This window comes from Indicator indicator, chromosome 19, assembly GCF_027791375.1.
Source record: "Indicator indicator isolate 239-I01 chromosome 19, UM_Iind_1.1, whole genome shotgun sequence".
NCBI classification, from domain to species: domain Eukaryota; kingdom Metazoa; phylum Chordata; class Aves; order Piciformes; family Indicatoridae; genus Indicator; species Indicator indicator.
Window position 1 is genome coordinate 8,987,453 of NC_072028.1, and position 17,073 is coordinate 9,004,525.

The following is a 17,073-nucleotide window of genomic DNA, read 5'->3' on the forward strand; positions in this document are numbered from 1 at the left end:
AACAAAACAACAAACCAGATTATTTTGTATTTTATGCTGATGAGCTGCCAAATCTCTGGAACTAAATGCTCTCTGTATCTATTGGGAAAATACAAAAAGGTGGATCAGCAAGGGAAGCTTGAGCTCTTGTCTCAGACCTAGTATTGAAAGATTTACTCAGAGCTATTGCAAATGGTTCAGTCCTTTGCTCTTTGATGAGGCTACTGAGTAAGGTAGCAGTTGATACCACTGGGATAGTCACTTGGGGGATTGGTCACTCCCATTAGGAACTTCATCTCCTTGTATAGAGGCAGAATGAAATAACAAATCAATATTGATACACCAAGTTATCTGTACTAACACTGCTCTCACTGCTGTTTTTCAGGATTGCATGACTTGGAAAGGTACTCATTTGAGGACCTGCAGTGGTGTTTGATTGGAGATTGCTGCCTGGTTCTGAATGATGTCAGAACAAGATTTGGCAGATGTTGTTCAGATCGCTGTTGAAGACTTGACTCCAGACCACCCAGGTACAGTAGGTGTGGTAGTGGTGGCATCAGAAAGATCATTTGTAGCATTCCCCACTAACAAGGTTCCATCACTCTGGAGTTTCTCTTAAAAATATAAAGCAGTGCTGCAGGCTTTTTTTGTTTTTTCCTAAAAACTCCTGGTTTTAAGGATTGCATGCTAGGTTTTCAATAGCTTAACTTGTGTATGTACAATAGCCTTTAAATCAGACTGCTTTCTTATTTTACTGTTCTTTTATAGTCTTTATTACCTGGGCCTTTTTTAATGCAGGGGTTAGTGCTGAAAACTTTGGATGAAATATAGTGTCCTGCAATCAGACCAAAACAGGAGTGATAGGCTTTTCCTTGAGTAGAAACTGTCACCCAGCACTTTTATTTGTAAAATAATTTCTTTAATACAATATTAAAGTTCTTTCTATGTATAACAAAATGACAGTCAAATTGAAAAAGACTTCTGAAAGTAAGTACTGGGATACCTCATGCTTAGAAATTGACCTGCTAAGGGAAAATGTGTTAAGATCAGCTATAGACATTCATCCTGTGCTGTTGTAACATCTAAGTGATTGAAAGAACTGTAACCACAGTTATGGAAAACAAAAACATACCAACCCCCTATTTTTTTCTGATACAAACCAAAAACAATACTTCAGAAACATTCTTAAAGAGTTGGAGGAGAAGCTAGGACCTGTCCTAGCCTAGCTGGAGACTTGGTGTTCAGGATTGTCAGCTATGGCATGGTCATCCTTAAATCTCATTTGCTCAGCCTGGGAAAGAAACTCCAAATTGGTTCCATCTCAGGCAGTGCTCTGACTGTGAGGCTGTTGAGGCCTCTGCCTCTGGACTGACCAGCCAGACCTTCCAGTTCTCTCTTGCTACTGTTTTCTTCAAAATGTTTACCTTGAGATGATAGGTTGTTAGAACCTACAGGTCTGCATGTGCAGGTATTTGGCAAGCTTGCAGGATTTTGTTCACCTATAATGGGAAAGAATAAGCCACCACTGCACTGAGTAGTGGGTGCAGTTCTGTCTTTGTGCAGAACTTAGTATTTTTATGGGTTTGTGTAAACACGAGGGTTCAGAAGCCTGCAGAATCTGTCAGAGCAGAACAGCTAATGAGTCAACTCTGCTACCTCCTGATTAGTTCCCACTGACAAAATCCAAGATAGTGTTGGAGTGTTACATCCTTGGTTCATTTGGAGCAGAGTCTTAGATTTGGATCCATGGTTTTGGAGCAGCAGCAATTTGTTGTCATGTGTTTAGAAGAAACCCAAGTAAGTGTAAAAGAACACATAAAATAGGTTAATTAAATGCCTTCTACATTTAGTATATTTTTAATTTGAGCCTTGTCTTCTTGTTTTATGAACTATGGCAATGCTTATTTTTCTTTACAGCTGTCTTGGAGAATCATGAAGTGACAGATGACGATGTAGAGCCTGCTCTGAAACGTCAGCGTATAGAAATTAACTGCCAGGATCCCTCCATTAAGGTTGTGGTAATGCCTTTTTCTGGGTTTATTTGCAACACCAATTAAATCAGCTTTCTTAGGGAAAGATGTTAAAAGAATGTAAAATAAACTGTTTAATAAGATATGTAATTATTCAAAACCTTCTTGTAAATGGTTGGACATTTTTTGTACATAAATTTTAAAATCCGGAGTATTGGCTGTAAGTTGGTAGCAGGAATTTTGTGTGCTATATAAAATGTCCCAACAACCCCTTGCTGCAACACCTCAGGCTTGAAGGTGAGTGGCTAGAAACTGACCAGCAGAGAAAGACTTTGGGGTGTTAATTGATAGCCAGCAGTACATGAGCCAGCATGTGCCCAGGTGGCCAAGAAGGCCCCCAGCATCCTGGATTGTATCAGGAACAGTGTGACCGGCAGGACCAGGAATTGTTCCCCTGTACTGGGCACTGGTGAGGCCATACCTTGGCTACTGTGTTCAGTTTTAGCCCTCACTGCAAAAGAGATATTGAGGGGCTGGAGAAGGGCAGGAAGCATAGTGAAGGGTCTGGAGAAAGTCTTGTGAGGAGCAGCTGAGGGAAGTTGGGTTGATTAGTCTTGAGAATGAAAAAGGTCTCCCCTCAGCCTCCCTCTCAGTAGTTCTCTGAGGTTGAAGCCAGGTGAGGGTTGTTCTCTTCTCCCTAATATCAAGTGATTGGACAAGAGGAGATGGCCACAAGTTGCGCCAGGGGAGGTTCAGGTTGGACATAAGGACAAACTTCTTCACTGAAAGAGTTCTCAAACACTGGAACAGGCTCCTAGGGCAGTGGTTGAATGCCCATCCCTGGAGGTGTTTAAATGCTGCAGAGATGTGGTCTTGAGGGACATGGTTTAGCACCAGACATTTGGAGAGTTAGATAATGGTTGGACTTGGTCTTTCCCAACCAAAACAATTCTGTGTTATCAGAATTAATTCCAGTGACTCACACATCCCCATTGATACAGTTTTTTGATAAAGTGAATAAACTTGGCCTAAAAGATAAAGCTGAATATGGATTTGTTTTACATTTCATAGATCCTTTCAGTGTGTTTGAAGTTGGTATTTTAAGCTAGCAACATTCTCCTCACAATTAAACCATATTTGGTTCAGGCTCAGTAGCTCAGGCTGTTCCATACTTCCCCTGCTTTTCCCATTAGGGTGCTTTAGGGTATTTTTTATTGTTTTGGAGCATAAGTACATGAGTAATATTTTACTGCCATTAGGGTAATATAGTTCTGATATTTAATTCTGTAGTTTTTAAACGGTCATGGAAATTGAAGCTCTGTATGGCAAGAGCACCATAAACCAGGTCGATTTGGTGTGTAAATTGTGATGGGAGGCCACAAGATGGCATAGTTGCTGTTTGCAAAGGGGAACGTTTGTAACAGTACTCTTGGAACTGCCTGGTTTTCCCCAGGGAAGCCCAGGGGAATATGCTTTCTTTTGAACCAAACTACTTTAGAAAACCAAATTTGATTTATTTGCTTTTCTTGATTTGCTGTCAGGAGAAAACTAAAGTGAGCAACGTTAATCGTTTCTGAGGTTATTTGTGTTGATATAATTTCCACTGTAATCATCTGAATTTATCTGTTTGGGCAGCAAAAAAAAAAAACAACCTATTGAACTTTCTCCAGGAAGATGCGTTCCTAGGTTTATAGTCCTTTTGTTTTCCCCTGTATCAGGTGAAAGGCTTTGGCATGTCATTTGAGATGATTTTGTGGCTTATGAAATCACAGTAACAAAGTGCTTAGGTGAAAATGTGTTTGGCTTGGATGCTTTGGGCTCCTAAACAAAGATCTGGAAGAATCTGGGAATGCTGAAATGCTCCTGGATGTCACCAGTTTGGTACGTGACTGGTTTTTGTCACCAGGCATGCTGCTAGTTCCTTTAGAATCGTTTTCCAGTCCCGTTTTATCTGGAGCTTCCTTGTGTGTACGTTGCTGAAGAGAAGTACTTAGGCTTTAAAACTGCTTTCTTTTGCATTCTCCCCTTTCTAGTCGTTCCTGTATTCCATTAATCAGACAATATGCCTGCGGTTGGACAGCATTGAGGCAAAGCTGCTGGCACTAGAGGCTACCTGTAAATCACTGGAAGAGAAGTTGGATCTTGTGATGAACAAACAGCACAGCCCCATCCAAGTCCCCATGGTGGCAGGTTCTCCTCTTGGCGCTACGCAGACGTGCAATAAAGTCCGATGGTAAGAAAAGAACAGATCACTCAATGTGCTTTTCAAAAGGACCTAAATGCATTTCTTTGGCCTCAAGCTTTCTCCCTAGCTGTCCAGAGCTTGGTATGCTGTTTATCAACCTACAAGTAATTTATCCTGAAGCTAATTCTTGTACCAGTTTCACAATGTTACTTAGAACAAGATGCTGGTCCGTGGACAGCTTGCAACTGTTTCCACATTTCATTTTGACTTAAAGCAGAACGATTCATCCATCCTCTGGCAAAAGACTCATCAGCTATTTTAGACAGGCTTTTTAGACTGGCTTTACTTCTATTTATGTGGCTGGTTTGAGTTAATGAGTTCATCATTCTAATTGCTTCTCTTTTCAGCTTTATTCACCAGTGACACAATAGAGTTTGGTTTTGTCCTGGTTTTCTGAAGACTCTTCTGAAATCATATCAGTGCTTAATCTCTTAAATAATCTGATCCACTTTGAGGAAGGAGCAGGTTTGAGCTGTGGTACCTAATGAGTCACCTAATATGGTTTTTTAAAGAAATCTTCATGTGTCTGTCATTTTACCATGGAGATGATTCCAGCCACAGGAATGTGCTTATCAAAAGATTCTTTTGTCAAACAACTTTTTCCTCACTCGAATTTTTATATCTAGGAAAAATACAATACCTCTCTAAGCAATTACTTCTTATTCCCCATTACAAAGGTGTCCAGGCAACTTTCACAGGTCATGTTATACAAGTCAAGATGTATCAACTTAGTTCATCACTTGTCAGTCTGTTTTTTCATCTTCCATTATCACTCCCTCTGAACTTCACAGAATGGTTAGGGTTTGAAGGCCAGGCTGGATGGGGCCTTGAGCAATCTGGTCTAGTAGGAGGTGTCCCTGCCCATGGCAGGAGAGTTGGATTAGATGATTCTTAAGGTTTCTTCCAGGCCAAACTATTCTATGATTCTGTGACTTCTCAAGGAGTCTTTTTTTTGTCATTATATTAGAAATGCTCAAGTTCTTGTGCACAAGCTGAATTTCTTTACTGCAATTGGTGCACAAAAGGCTTCAAAAACAAGGTCAGAAATACATGGCCCCTTTGGGACTCAATTAATTCATGTTCAGTGAATGCTTTCCTCTGTAAATTGTGCTATTTTGAGTTTCTTGTGGGATTTGTCAGACCTGAAGTTGGTTTGTTTTTTAATCTCTTTAACCATGGGAGATCTGTCCTGTGTGTCAGTGGTGAGCTTGGGGTTTAATCTTCTGTTTTAGGCATACAGATTTATGCTGATGGCTTCTCAGTGTGAACATAAATTAGAAAGAAGTCTTGAAGACTGTAAGATTCTCTGCCCCAAATATTTGTTAGTGTTGGTATGAAGCTGCACATTATCAAATGCATCTTGCCAATAAAGGACTGAGGGCTTTTTGTTCTTTTAGCAGTCAGTGGCCTCTGTGACTAAAAAGAAAACAGTTAGGGGTGTTTGTGTTTGACTTGGCCTGAGTAACACTCCAATTTCACGGTGATAGAATGTTTCATTGAATTCCCTGTCTCTCATTCATAAAACCTTTATCACTTGTTGATTATTTCTAATTAACACCTCCATAGGCTGTTCTGTTGCTTCAACTGGCTGTGCCATTCCCTCTTCCCCTCGCATTGCAGATGGCAGTGGAGTGCTGCCAACAACAGTTAGTATTTTGGATAGCGATTTTTCAGGTTCTGTATCTGAGTGAGATGCTCCAACCTCCTTCTCCTCCTTCTGTCACCATAGTTATACGGGGATTGCCATAGCCAGCAAAACTAGGAGAGACTGAGAGAGCTGGGGCTGTTTAGCTTGTGGAAGAGCAGACTGAGAGGGGATCTTCTCAATGCTCAACAAGAGCTAAAGGGTGAGAGGACAAGACGATAGGGTCAGTGGTACTCAGTGATAGGACAAGAGGCAGCACTGGAACCCCTCAGAACAGGGGAAGAAAATTCTTTGCTGTGAGGGTGCTGGAGCCCTGGAGCAGGCTGCCCAAAGAGGTTGTGGAGTCTCCTTCTGGGGAGAGGTTCCAAACCTGCCTTGACGTTTTTGATCTTGGGCAACCTGCTGTGGGTGACTCTGCTTTTAGCAAGGGGTTTAGGCTAGATGATATCCAGAGGTCGGCTCCAGCCCCCACCATGCTTGGCTTCTGTGAAAAGAATGTCTGCCAGGAAAGCAGACTCTGATTCTTTTTTCAATAAATACCTTAGGGTCTGTGATCTTTTCTATTCCACTCTACAGTGAATTTTGTTTACGTTTTTTCTGGTAATTCAGTTACTTGCCTTAATTTGGTGCAGATTTGATATAATCACAATTTGTTTTGCAGCAGTGCACACGGTCGAGTGTATGAACTCTGCAATATAAATTCACACAGTTTGATTGCTTGGTGCTATTTAAATGAAATGAATTTCCTAAGGCTTGTCAGTTTGAGATATGCTTAGGTCATCATGGGATGAAAGTAAGAACTTGGACAGAGGAGGTTTCATGTCATCTTGTGGTGGAATTGTGTAGTTCTAGCAAACCACTGTGGCCTGCCTTGACTGAAATGTGGAATTGGATGCTGTATGCAGCACTGTACACTGGCTGCTCATAAGAGAGAGTGACAATCTCTCCATATAGCTACATTAGGGAGGCAGGAGTCTCCCTTCAGGGGCAGTCAGATTTGGGTTCAGTGATGAGTTGTCTTTTCTAGTAAACTTAACACACTGATTTATTGGGATAACTGATACCCCTTTTTTTGTGTGTGCCAAACTGTTGTTTCCAACTTTTAATTCTTATTAGGGAAATGAAGCAGAAGTTTTCAAGGAGACTTGCAATAAATCAGGAACCACCCCATGTTACTAGCTCCCAGGACAGAAATGTAGTGGATTTTAGAGTCTCACTCTACTTTGTCTGGTTATTAACCACACAAGGAATGATATGTGTGGAATTCTTCCAACATCCTTTCCTGGCTATATGTGATTTCTGAAGGCTTGCTGAGATTTCTTGGAAAACTACAAAACATTGAATTCAAAAATTACAGCCCTTTCTGCTGCTCTTGATAATTTATGTAAGTACATCTTCATGAAAGCTGGCTTGTGTTCTCAGTTCTTTTGTTCATGTTGTTTACTCTGATCTGCTGTTACGACACTTCATTATATACTGGCTAATTGCAGTGCAGATAAGGAGGAAAATGAAGGATACGTGGAGCTGTGTAATGAGTCATTTGTATGAACAGTTGAGATACAGAGAACAATAGGCTAACTTTGAGATCTCCAAGTAAGAAGCTTAAGCCAACTGCAAAAGCTAACAGGAGAAAACATCACAGCATGTCACAATCCCAGTGTGAAGGGGTTGGAAGGGATTTCTGGAGATGATCTAGTCCGTAAAGAAAGGTAACCCAGAGCAGGTTGCCCGGAATTACAATGTCCAGGTGGGCTTGGAATCTCTCCAGAGAAGGAGACTCAGCCTCTCTGGGCAGCCTGCGCCAGGGTTCCAGCACCCTTACAGCAAAGATGTTTCTACTGGAGCCTCCTGGGTTCCAGTTTGTGCTCGTTGCCCCTTGTCCTTTCATTGAGAAGAGTCTGGCCCCATCCTCTTGTTCCCCACTCTCTTAGGCTGCTCTTTTGCAGGCTAAACAGCCCCAGGTCTCTCAGCCTTTCCTCCTCACAGAGATGTTCCAGGCCCCTCAGTGTCTTCATAGCCTCTGCTGGACTCTCACTAATATCTCCCTGTCTCTCTTGAACTGGGGAGCCCAGAACTAGACCCAGTTCTCCAGGTGTGGCCTCAATAGGGCAGAGTAGAGGGGGTGCAGAACCTCTTTTGACCTACTGGTCACACTCTTCCCAATGCACCCCAGGATGCCATTGTTTTTGGCCTCAGGAGCACACTGCTGGCTCACAGTTAACGCTTCTTGGGAAGGGAATCACTCTGAATTTGTGAGGTATCAGCTGTTTGTGGGGAAACAACAACAGGCCATTAAAAAGTGGAAGAAGTTGTGGCTGTTGTACTTGAATAAGTCATCCCATGAAAAGCAGAAACCAGCAAGTTTAGTTTCATACAGTTTTTAGTCTGTTGTGCTCTACCTTTTCACTGGACCAGCCTCATGTTTTCATTATGATCCTGCTTGTGGCAGTTTGAAATCTACCATGCTGTTCCCATGACAGTAGCATATGTGAGTGATGTGAGTGCTGGAGCTAGCTGCTGTGGGGTAATGGGTGGGACCCTTCTGATGTTCTGTCAGTGGGGTATTATGGCCTTGAGCTTTGCCCTTACCTCAGCCTCACATTTTAAGAGGTGGTTAGTATCTCTCAGACCTCTTTCTTTTGGTCAGATGTGGTCTTAATAGCACGAAGTACTCCCTGGGATTGGAGAAACAGCAAGATGTGAAATTTTATTGTGGAGGGGGAAGAAGTTTTAGAAAGGATTTTCTTAATGTTTATTGGCTGCTGCTTGAGAACACATAGTTGTCAGGATTGCCTACAAGGACACGGTGTTAACAGCACTTTAAAATTCTTTTCTTGGAATAAAGGCTGTTAAAAGGTTTCAGAAATAGGAAAATGGATGGCAAGATCTCTCAGATTGCAGAGTTAGGTTGAACTATAAGGAGCTTGAAAAGAGCCAGGAGCAGTAGCAAAATAATGTAGTAAATTAATAATGGGAGTACGTGTACTGTCCTGGTGTTCTGAGCTTTGTCCAGCCCTGCTTTTCCATCCAGGAAGTGATTGTCTCTCTTCCTCTGTCTGCAGCATTTCCTGGCAGTATGGCTATTAGACCCCTCTCATGTCTTTTTGCTGGTCAGAAACCCCAGTAGCTGCTGAAAGCTTCTTGGATAGGAGAATTGGTGTAATGCCTGATGGCCTGTCAGTATGGCAGCCTCAAGTGATAAGGCTGAAATTTAGCATGTACCCAGGTCTGGAGATTTATAAATTGGTAAACACAAAGCTTGACAGTGTGACTAAAATCTTGCATCCATCTTTTGAAGAAAATAATTCATGTGAAAGATTTCAGTCCAGGAACAGTGTTATTTTTGTCAGCATCTTCCCATTAATCATTGTTCTGAGTGGGTGAGCCCAAGTATAAAGGGTTAAGGGTGATTGCTTCAGACAACATAGGAATTTGCTTTGGTTTCACAGAATCCCTATCATTTGTTTGTATGGTTATTTTCTACAAATCATTGAATTGTTTAGGCTGGAAAAGATCTTTAATATCATTGAGTCCCATCATTGACCTAACACTACCAAATCCCTTGCTAAACCATGTCCCTCAGCACCACATCTACATGGTTTTTCAGTCCTTCCAGAGATGATGATTCCACCACATCCCTGGGCATCCTGTTCCTTAAAAGGGGAAGAAATTATTCCTTATGGCTAACCCTAACCTCCCCTGATACAACATGAGGCTCTTTCCTCTTGTCCTGTCATTTGTTCTTTGGAAGAAGAGACCAACTGCCACCTGGCTCCAGTTTCCTTTCAGAGAGTTGTGGAGAGCCAGAAGGTCTGCCTGCAGACTCCTTCTCTCCAGGCTGAACAACCCAGGTTCACTGAGCTGCTTCTCACAAGACTTATGCACTAGACCAAGTGGTTTTTTGTTGTTGTTGTTTTTTTTTTTCCTTTTTTTTTTTCCTTTCTTATTGGAAAGAGGCAGCTTGATGCAGTTGTTTACCAGATGGGAAGTATGAACTTGCTTTATTTTTGTAGGTGTAGCTCATTAACATGTTTGTTTTACCATTAAGTGCAATCAGCAGGGTGTAATGGGTTTGGAAGAGCAGAATTTGTTCATCCACTTTGTTTGCAGTGTGCCAGTTGGCAAGCCTTCTGGCTCCAGATTACCCAAGTTCAGATCTGTTTCTGGTGTGTGATTGTTTCATTGTTTACAAGGGGTTTTGTGGATAAATAATGCAAAATTAAAAACTGAGATGATTAGAAGTGAGTTTGTAAAGCAGAGGGATGCAGGGTGAAAAGAACTGTAGGATGACAGTCCTTCTAGATTTATCAGAACTATTGGTGCTCCTGCATAAAGCCTTTAGAAAAAAATTAAACAAACCTGAAAAAATAATCAAGGTATTGGTATAACCCCCAAAATAGCTAGCATTTTGTTTGTGTGTGTGTGTACTTTTCCTGTGTGTTACAAAACCCTTGACCAAGCTGATTTCATGTTGCCAGGTATTGAATAACTTTTGTTGTTGTGTTTTTATAATGAAGATGATTATAATTAACTGCTGTAGAATGGTTTGGTTTGGAAGGGACCTTAAAGATCATCTAGGTCTAACCCCAGGGACACTAGATTTGCTCCAAGTCTCACCCAGCCTGTCTTTGAGCTCTTCTAGCCTTGGAGCCTCCACAACTTCTTTGGGCAACCTGTTCCAGTGCCTCACCACCCTCACAGGGAAGAATTTCTTCTTAAAGTCTATTCTAAATGTCTAATCTACAGATACACATCTTTTTATTTTACCTGCATTGAAACCTGTATTTCATGTCCAGGTACCTGCTATGAATTAGGTTGATTTAGGGGATATGTTATATTTAGGCTCAACACAACTTTATGTGGAAAAGAGTTTAAGAACTCCTATGTCTGATTTTTGTTGTTATCTGATCTATCCTTTAAGACCTACAGCAGCAGTGCTGCAAAGTGGTAATTCTTGCTTTGGACATTGGTGCTGTTGATGTAGATACTTGGAAATTAAGCTTGCCCTCTTAATTGTCTGTCTGGAGTTTTTGTTACAGAGAGAGCGAAGATTCTTGTTACAAATGATGAGTTTGTGAGGATTTTACATTTCTTCCCATCACTGTTGGGAGTCAATTCCCACAGGACTAAGGGGAAATGGCATCTTGGATTGCAGAAGCCTGTGCAGCAGTGTTCTCACTGGAATTTCACATTCCATTATAGTTGCATTAAGATACTGAGGAGCCAAATGTTTAGCAATTTGTTGTTGAGATTTGTAGCTCCAGATAGAACTGAGAGTGCAAGATTAGTTATGGAATTAAAATAACAATTTAATACCAGTTTCATCTGTAGTTTGGAGAGTTCAGTAATTCTTACATGGAGCTTAATCCAGAGAAGTCTTCAAATTGACCAAGATTTGAACTATGTTGATTGATTCTGATGGAATGTCCTTTCTAATAGCCAGATGATTCCATGAGCCTAGCAAGTGGCAGCTGAGAAATACTTGGATACAAAATGTGTGGCTTGGATCTTTTTAATTGTGGTGGTAATATTGAAAATGTGCCTGCCAGGCTTAAAACAACCCTGCTGGACATTGTGATTCTGGGCAACCTGCTGTGGGTGACCCTTCTTTAGCAAGGGGGTTGGATTAGATGATCCCTAGAAGTCCCTTTCAACTCCCACCATGCTGGGATTCTGTGACTTGAAATTTGGGTCAGGACAAATGCCTTCATATGGCTCCTGCTTTTCCTTTTGCCTGAGCAAACAACTGAAAAGAGTTATTGTGTGTAATGAAAGTGGTCAGTTTTTACCTCATGAATGTTGTAAAGTGGATGAAAATGATTATTAGGATTATATTGTAGCAAAACTCTAAACATCTGCCTACACTTGAAGCAGTGCAGCAGATAGTGGAAGCATATGTTACATGCTGTGTGTTTCAAGAAGTAATTTATCAAGCATATGTTAAACAGAAGGGGGCAGAAAAGCCTTATGTATGCATTTGGATTTCAGTTTTGAGAGTTTAAATGTTGTTAACTTTACAGTCTCTGGAGCCATTGGAATTTGAAAATCCAGCAGTGAGAACATTCCCTGGAAACTTTTCCTATAAGTTGAGTGTTAAATTCTGCAAGTACAACAAAATGAATGAATGAAGAGGAGAGCAGTTAATCAGTTTGTGATTAAAGGGACAAGTTTCTGTCTTCGTTTGGATAGGGCAGGAATGTAAATGGTGTTCCTGCATCATTCACATACCAGTTTACACCAGATTGAAGTAGCAGGAATACTGTTTTTAAAAGATGCAAAACCTGCTGGTCTTACTGTTTATGGAAAATAATGGATGGCAATATAGCCATCTACAGTGTTTTTGGAGAGCCCTAATTTTACTTTAAGCAAGGTGGAAAAGAGCTGTGGGTGGATTCAGAGGTTGAAAAGGATGAAGCAGCCTGACATCTCAGCAAGGTTGGTGAGATGGCAAAGAGCCAGTCTTCCATCTGCTTCATCTGGCAGCAGATGTTATTTAACTGATACATTTCCAAACGTGAAAAACACTCTCGTTGGAATCCAAATGTCTTTCCAAAGAGAACTTTTCCTTTTAATGGAACTGTACATTTTTGCATATCTTCAGCTCAGTGTCTTTGTTCCATATTGAAGGGTGGAGTATGAGGCAGGAAATCTGCTCCTAATAACTTTTAGATTTGTATTCCTGGTAAAAAGTGAAGAGTGGTGTTTCTTTAACATCCCTTCAGGGTCTGTGGAAATTAAAGATTCAGCACCAGCTCTCAGAGTAGCAGCATCCTTGTCCCTCCTATAAAAATGTGTGTGTGGTGGCAAGTATACAGAGCTGGTTGGGTAGTTAGGAAAAGCAGGAAAACCAGAGCTACGTGATGGAAATGATTTATGAAGTGGCTCTGTGAGAGCTGTGTGTTTGAGCTCTGTTTGCAGAAACCTCATGTTGGATTTATTTGCTGTCTGTTATCTGGTGATCATCACAGCTTCAGTTAATGTCACTAGTGTCTTGAAAGACAGTTTATAACACTGCTGCCTTCACCCCAGACCTTCTAGAGTCTTCATCTGCCTCATGAGTTAGAATTTGAAAGGGAAGATGGAAAATAAATCTAGCAGCACTTAATTGTGTAATGAAGGATTCCATGGCTTGACTTTGGTTTCATGTAGTGTTTTCTAAACATACAGCAGTTTCAGCTTCAGTATTAAGGCTGCAAAAGATCATTTCATTCCTGGTAGCTGTGTTCAAGTCCAGTCAAGCCCATGGATTTTGTTGTGGAAGATGATTGCCTTTCTCTCATAGATCAGTCTTTCTCATTTCATGTTTAATACCATCTCCAGTAGGCTGCAGTACTTCTACTTATCTAGTTCAGGAAGTTAGGGCTAAAAGGATAACAACTGTAAATTTCTTTAGGCTGTGTGAAAAGAAAAGATTATCTTTGCTGTTGCATTTTTATGAGTACGTTTATCTTTAAAGAGGCTTATATTAACCTGCTAATTTTAAGTCATGACCTGTCCTTTTCTTGTCCATAATCAAAAGTAGAAGGCTGATAATGAATGGCATTTCTGTTGTATTTTTCTCTCCTAGTTATGTCACTTGCAGATGACCTGGGTGGACTGGGGGTTTTGCTGCTTTTGTGCAACTGCTTTGGCCAAAAGACTCTTTAGAGATTGTGTTTCACTGTGTGTTTAATTTTGAAAGAGTTTCAGTTGTGTTCTGAATTTGAATTGCTTGAAGTGTGGAGATGTGGTGCTGAGAGGGACATGGTTTAGCACTAGACTTGATAGGGTTAGATGATGGTTGGACTCAGTGATCTGAAAGGTCTTTTCCTACCAAAATATTTGTTATGATTCTAAATTGAAGTGGCTCATGTAGCCATCACAGGTGGTGTCAAATCCCTGAGGTAACAAGCTGGACTTCTGAAGAGGTAGATTCTTTAGGTCACTTGTAGCATTATCAGGCTATTGGCTCACTGGTGAACTAGTTGAAGATGGGTATTGCCACTTCTGAATGGTTACACTTAGCTGCACAGGTATGTTGAGCTGCTCTCAGAGCAGAATAATCCACAACAGATTTTAACAGCTTTTAAAAGTGGTCGATAAAATTGGTCTTAAAGCTAGGAATTCTTGGCTTCCTGTCAGCCAAATCAGAGGCTCTCTCTGTAGGTAAAGCTGAGTAGTCCATAGATTTTTTTGTAACTTGGAAAATGTCTGGCTCTTATTTATTTGAACTGAAAATGTGGTGTTACTTGTTCTTAAACTGTTAACAGTATGTTTTGATAAATGCTGCATTTCCTTTATCTTTTATTATAAATCGATTACAGCTTTCTCAGCTTTCAGATCCATGAATCTCTCTCCAGTGATGGCTGGTGTACTTTGGCTTGTCTTTTTACAGGACCTAATCATTAGTGCTGTCTTTATAATGTCTGCTCTTCTGTGATATTCCAGATGCAAAGAATCCAAAGATAATTTTTGATGACTGAACTCTCACTGAAAATGATGGATAATGCTGCTGCTTTTCTGGCAATTGGCTGTGACTAGGCGAGTGCAGGGTTTAGGAACATGAGAACTGTAACTGCTCAAGTGCCCATAGAGCTGAAGGCAGCAAGTGTCTCACTGGTCTTCATCTCTGTGAATGGTTTGGTTGTTGGCTAGTTTGATCTCTCCAGGGAGATGAGGAGCTGCGTTTTTTTTGTTTGGTTGGTTGGTTTGGGTTTTTTGGCATATATTCAATGTGAAAGCTTTGCTGGTTTGTGGTTTTGTTCATGTCATACCGTAGTGTAAATTCACAAGTCAGTTTTCTCATTCCTGTTTGGATAGGGAATCTTAACTGTATGTCCAGAAGGCAAAGGAAGCATGTGGTCATCAAGAGGAAGGAGCATTTTAACATTATCTTCCTAAATAGTGATAAAAAGATCCAAAGAGTGGCTGTTGTTGGAGATGAAGACAAGTGTTAGTGACAGATAAAAAAAGAAAAACCAGTAAGGAAAAGACCACACTTCAAAAATGGGATTTTTCTATGTACTTTTCATGGTAGGGCTAACTGTAGCATTATTCCACAGCCCCCACACATCTATGAGCTATACATTCAAGTCTTCATGCTTATCCCCAGCAACAAACTAGAAAATACTGAGTTCAAGGTCTCTTTCCCAGACTTGCTTTCCTTAAGGCTATCTTTGGCTGGAGACAAGCAGTCTGCCAGCAGTAACTCCAGCTCCTGCCTTTCTCTCTCTTCATCTCTTTCTACTGTGTGCATTAGCAGAAGATGAGAAGGATATCCTCAGGAGCCCAGCCTTCCAGATAAGCAGCACACACTGGGTGGGAGTTGCAGTGACCACAGGGTATCCTAACAGGAAACAGCAGGTCATGGGCAGGGTGACTTGTTGAATGTCTCTAAGTTGAACTCTGAGCCCTTATTTACCTATTTACAGATGTTCACATGTGCAAAGGAGACTCAGAAATGCTCTAAGGCCCTAAGAGGACCTCTCCTCTTTCTTTTCTTGAACTATTTGAGCAGTGCTACAAATACTCCATTAACTGGTCTGTATTGCTGTGTCTGTGAAAATGAGTAGAATAACTTGTCTGAAAATTTTAGTCTTGAGTTTTTTTCACAACTAATTTTCATTCATTTGGAGAAACTCTTTTGATCTTGTACCTTGCAGATGAGAGAAATGCCAGTTTCTTTATTTTTTTCCTCTTTCTAATTGAAAACCTCATCTGGGAAGAGGAGGAGAATGATGGTCCCAGCATTGCCAAAAATTCTTTTATGCCATTGGCTGCGTTCTATGTGATTGACAGGTTATTGGCAATGAAAAGCCAACAGTTAAGACTAATGACCATATCTGTGACTCACACGTTTTCCATTCTGAAAATTGCCTTTGGCAGCAGTTTTCTTATGCAAAATACAGAACATCCTTTTATATTTAAAATAAACAGCAGAGGCTAAATCTGCACCTTTAGAAATCACAATCTGGTGTGTTTATTTATTTAGGAATATTTTCACCTGTGATTTAACAGATGATTTGTGGTAAATGGCATAATAAATGTCCCCAAGTATAATAATATCTGTAGGGTGCATGCATTTTACATTTTTTTTCCTTCACTTAGCTGTGTCCAAGAAAAGGCAAATTGCAGAACCAGCCTCTCCCAAGTTCTAATGCTTGTGGGGAAAGGAATACGTGAACACAGATGGAAAGTACTGAAACCTATGCAACAGCACTGGGTGTCTGAAGCACTCCCCCTGACCCCACTTAATGTTTTCTTTCCATCTTCTCTATGAGTATAGTACTGGCAGCACACATAGAAAGAATTGCTTCGTTTGGGATCTGACTGAATAGTGAAAGCTTTCCTCTTCCTTCTTCATGATTGTCGATTCCTGTGTTTTAGTATATAAGTAACAAATAAAATGGGTTCATCTTCAGTATGAAATGCACAGGTTGAAGAAAAGAAATTGGAACAATGCAGTCTGAGGATGCAGTGATCTGTAGTAAGTTTTAATGCTTTCCTCTGATGGATTTTTGTTGAGTTTGCCCAATATTTTGCCTTTCCATAGAATCCCTTGTTTAATTTTGTGTATTCAGCAAATTTCTTTTTGTTGTCTCTTTAGAATAAATAAATCTGAAAACAGAGAATAGAACATCTTACAGCAAAGCTACTGGGAAGCACATTCCCATATCTGCAGGGAACTTGTGGATATCTCTTTCTCCTCTTCACAAATTGGAGTCAAAGACAATCCTGTGAATCTTTTTTTTTTGAAAGCACAATGGTACCTTTCTGTATTGGTCCCATTTGTTAGTTTCTTTTTCTTCCAAGTAAGTAACTACTCAAGTTCCACAGCATCAGGTCTGAAAAATTTCTTCCTTGTGATGCCTCATGGTCAGAATTTGCCAGCATTCTGTAGCCATTCTTGTCCTGTGTAGAACATGGTCCAGAATTTAGTTTCTTGGTTTTGATTTATGACATTTTGAGTGGAAATCCTCCTCATGCAGTCTGTTTCTGAAAGCATCTTTCTTCAGGAGTTGAACGCTAAACATCAGAAATTCCTTCTCCTGTATGACTGAAAGAGAATTGAATGAGTTTTACTGGAGTCTTTGTGTTAGTAGATACAGAACACAGAAATAATCTTTTATCCAAGACTAATGCTTCCTGGTAATAAACTAAAAACCTCAGTTATTTTCAAACTAGATGCAGAGTTCCTGCTCAAGTTCATCAGAGAAAGGTTATTTGGTAGTTGTAGCTTTGTTGTGCTGTCTTGA

The 17,073-nt window shown here is 40.5% G+C and overlaps 1 protein-coding gene across 8 annotated transcripts in view; it reads left to right on the top strand.

Annotated features, from left to right (window-relative positions):
* The first annotated feature begins 439 nt into the window (after positions 1–439).
* Positions 440–17,073, top strand: part of BANP (BTG3 associated nuclear protein) — a 143,597-nt gene continuing 126,963 nt past the window's right edge. For 7 of the 8 annotated variants that reach the window (XM_054389510.1, XM_054389511.1, XM_054389512.1 and 4 more), the window contains exons 1-3: positions 440–509; positions 1,897–1,991; positions 3,983–4,182. In XM_054389510.1, coding sequence (XP_054245485.1) covers positions 440–509; positions 1,897–1,991; positions 3,983–4,182 — 365 coding nt within the window. The remainder of the gene's footprint in view (positions 510–1,896; positions 1,992–3,982; positions 4,183–17,073) is intronic. The other variant, XM_054389515.1, reaches the window with a different exon arrangement.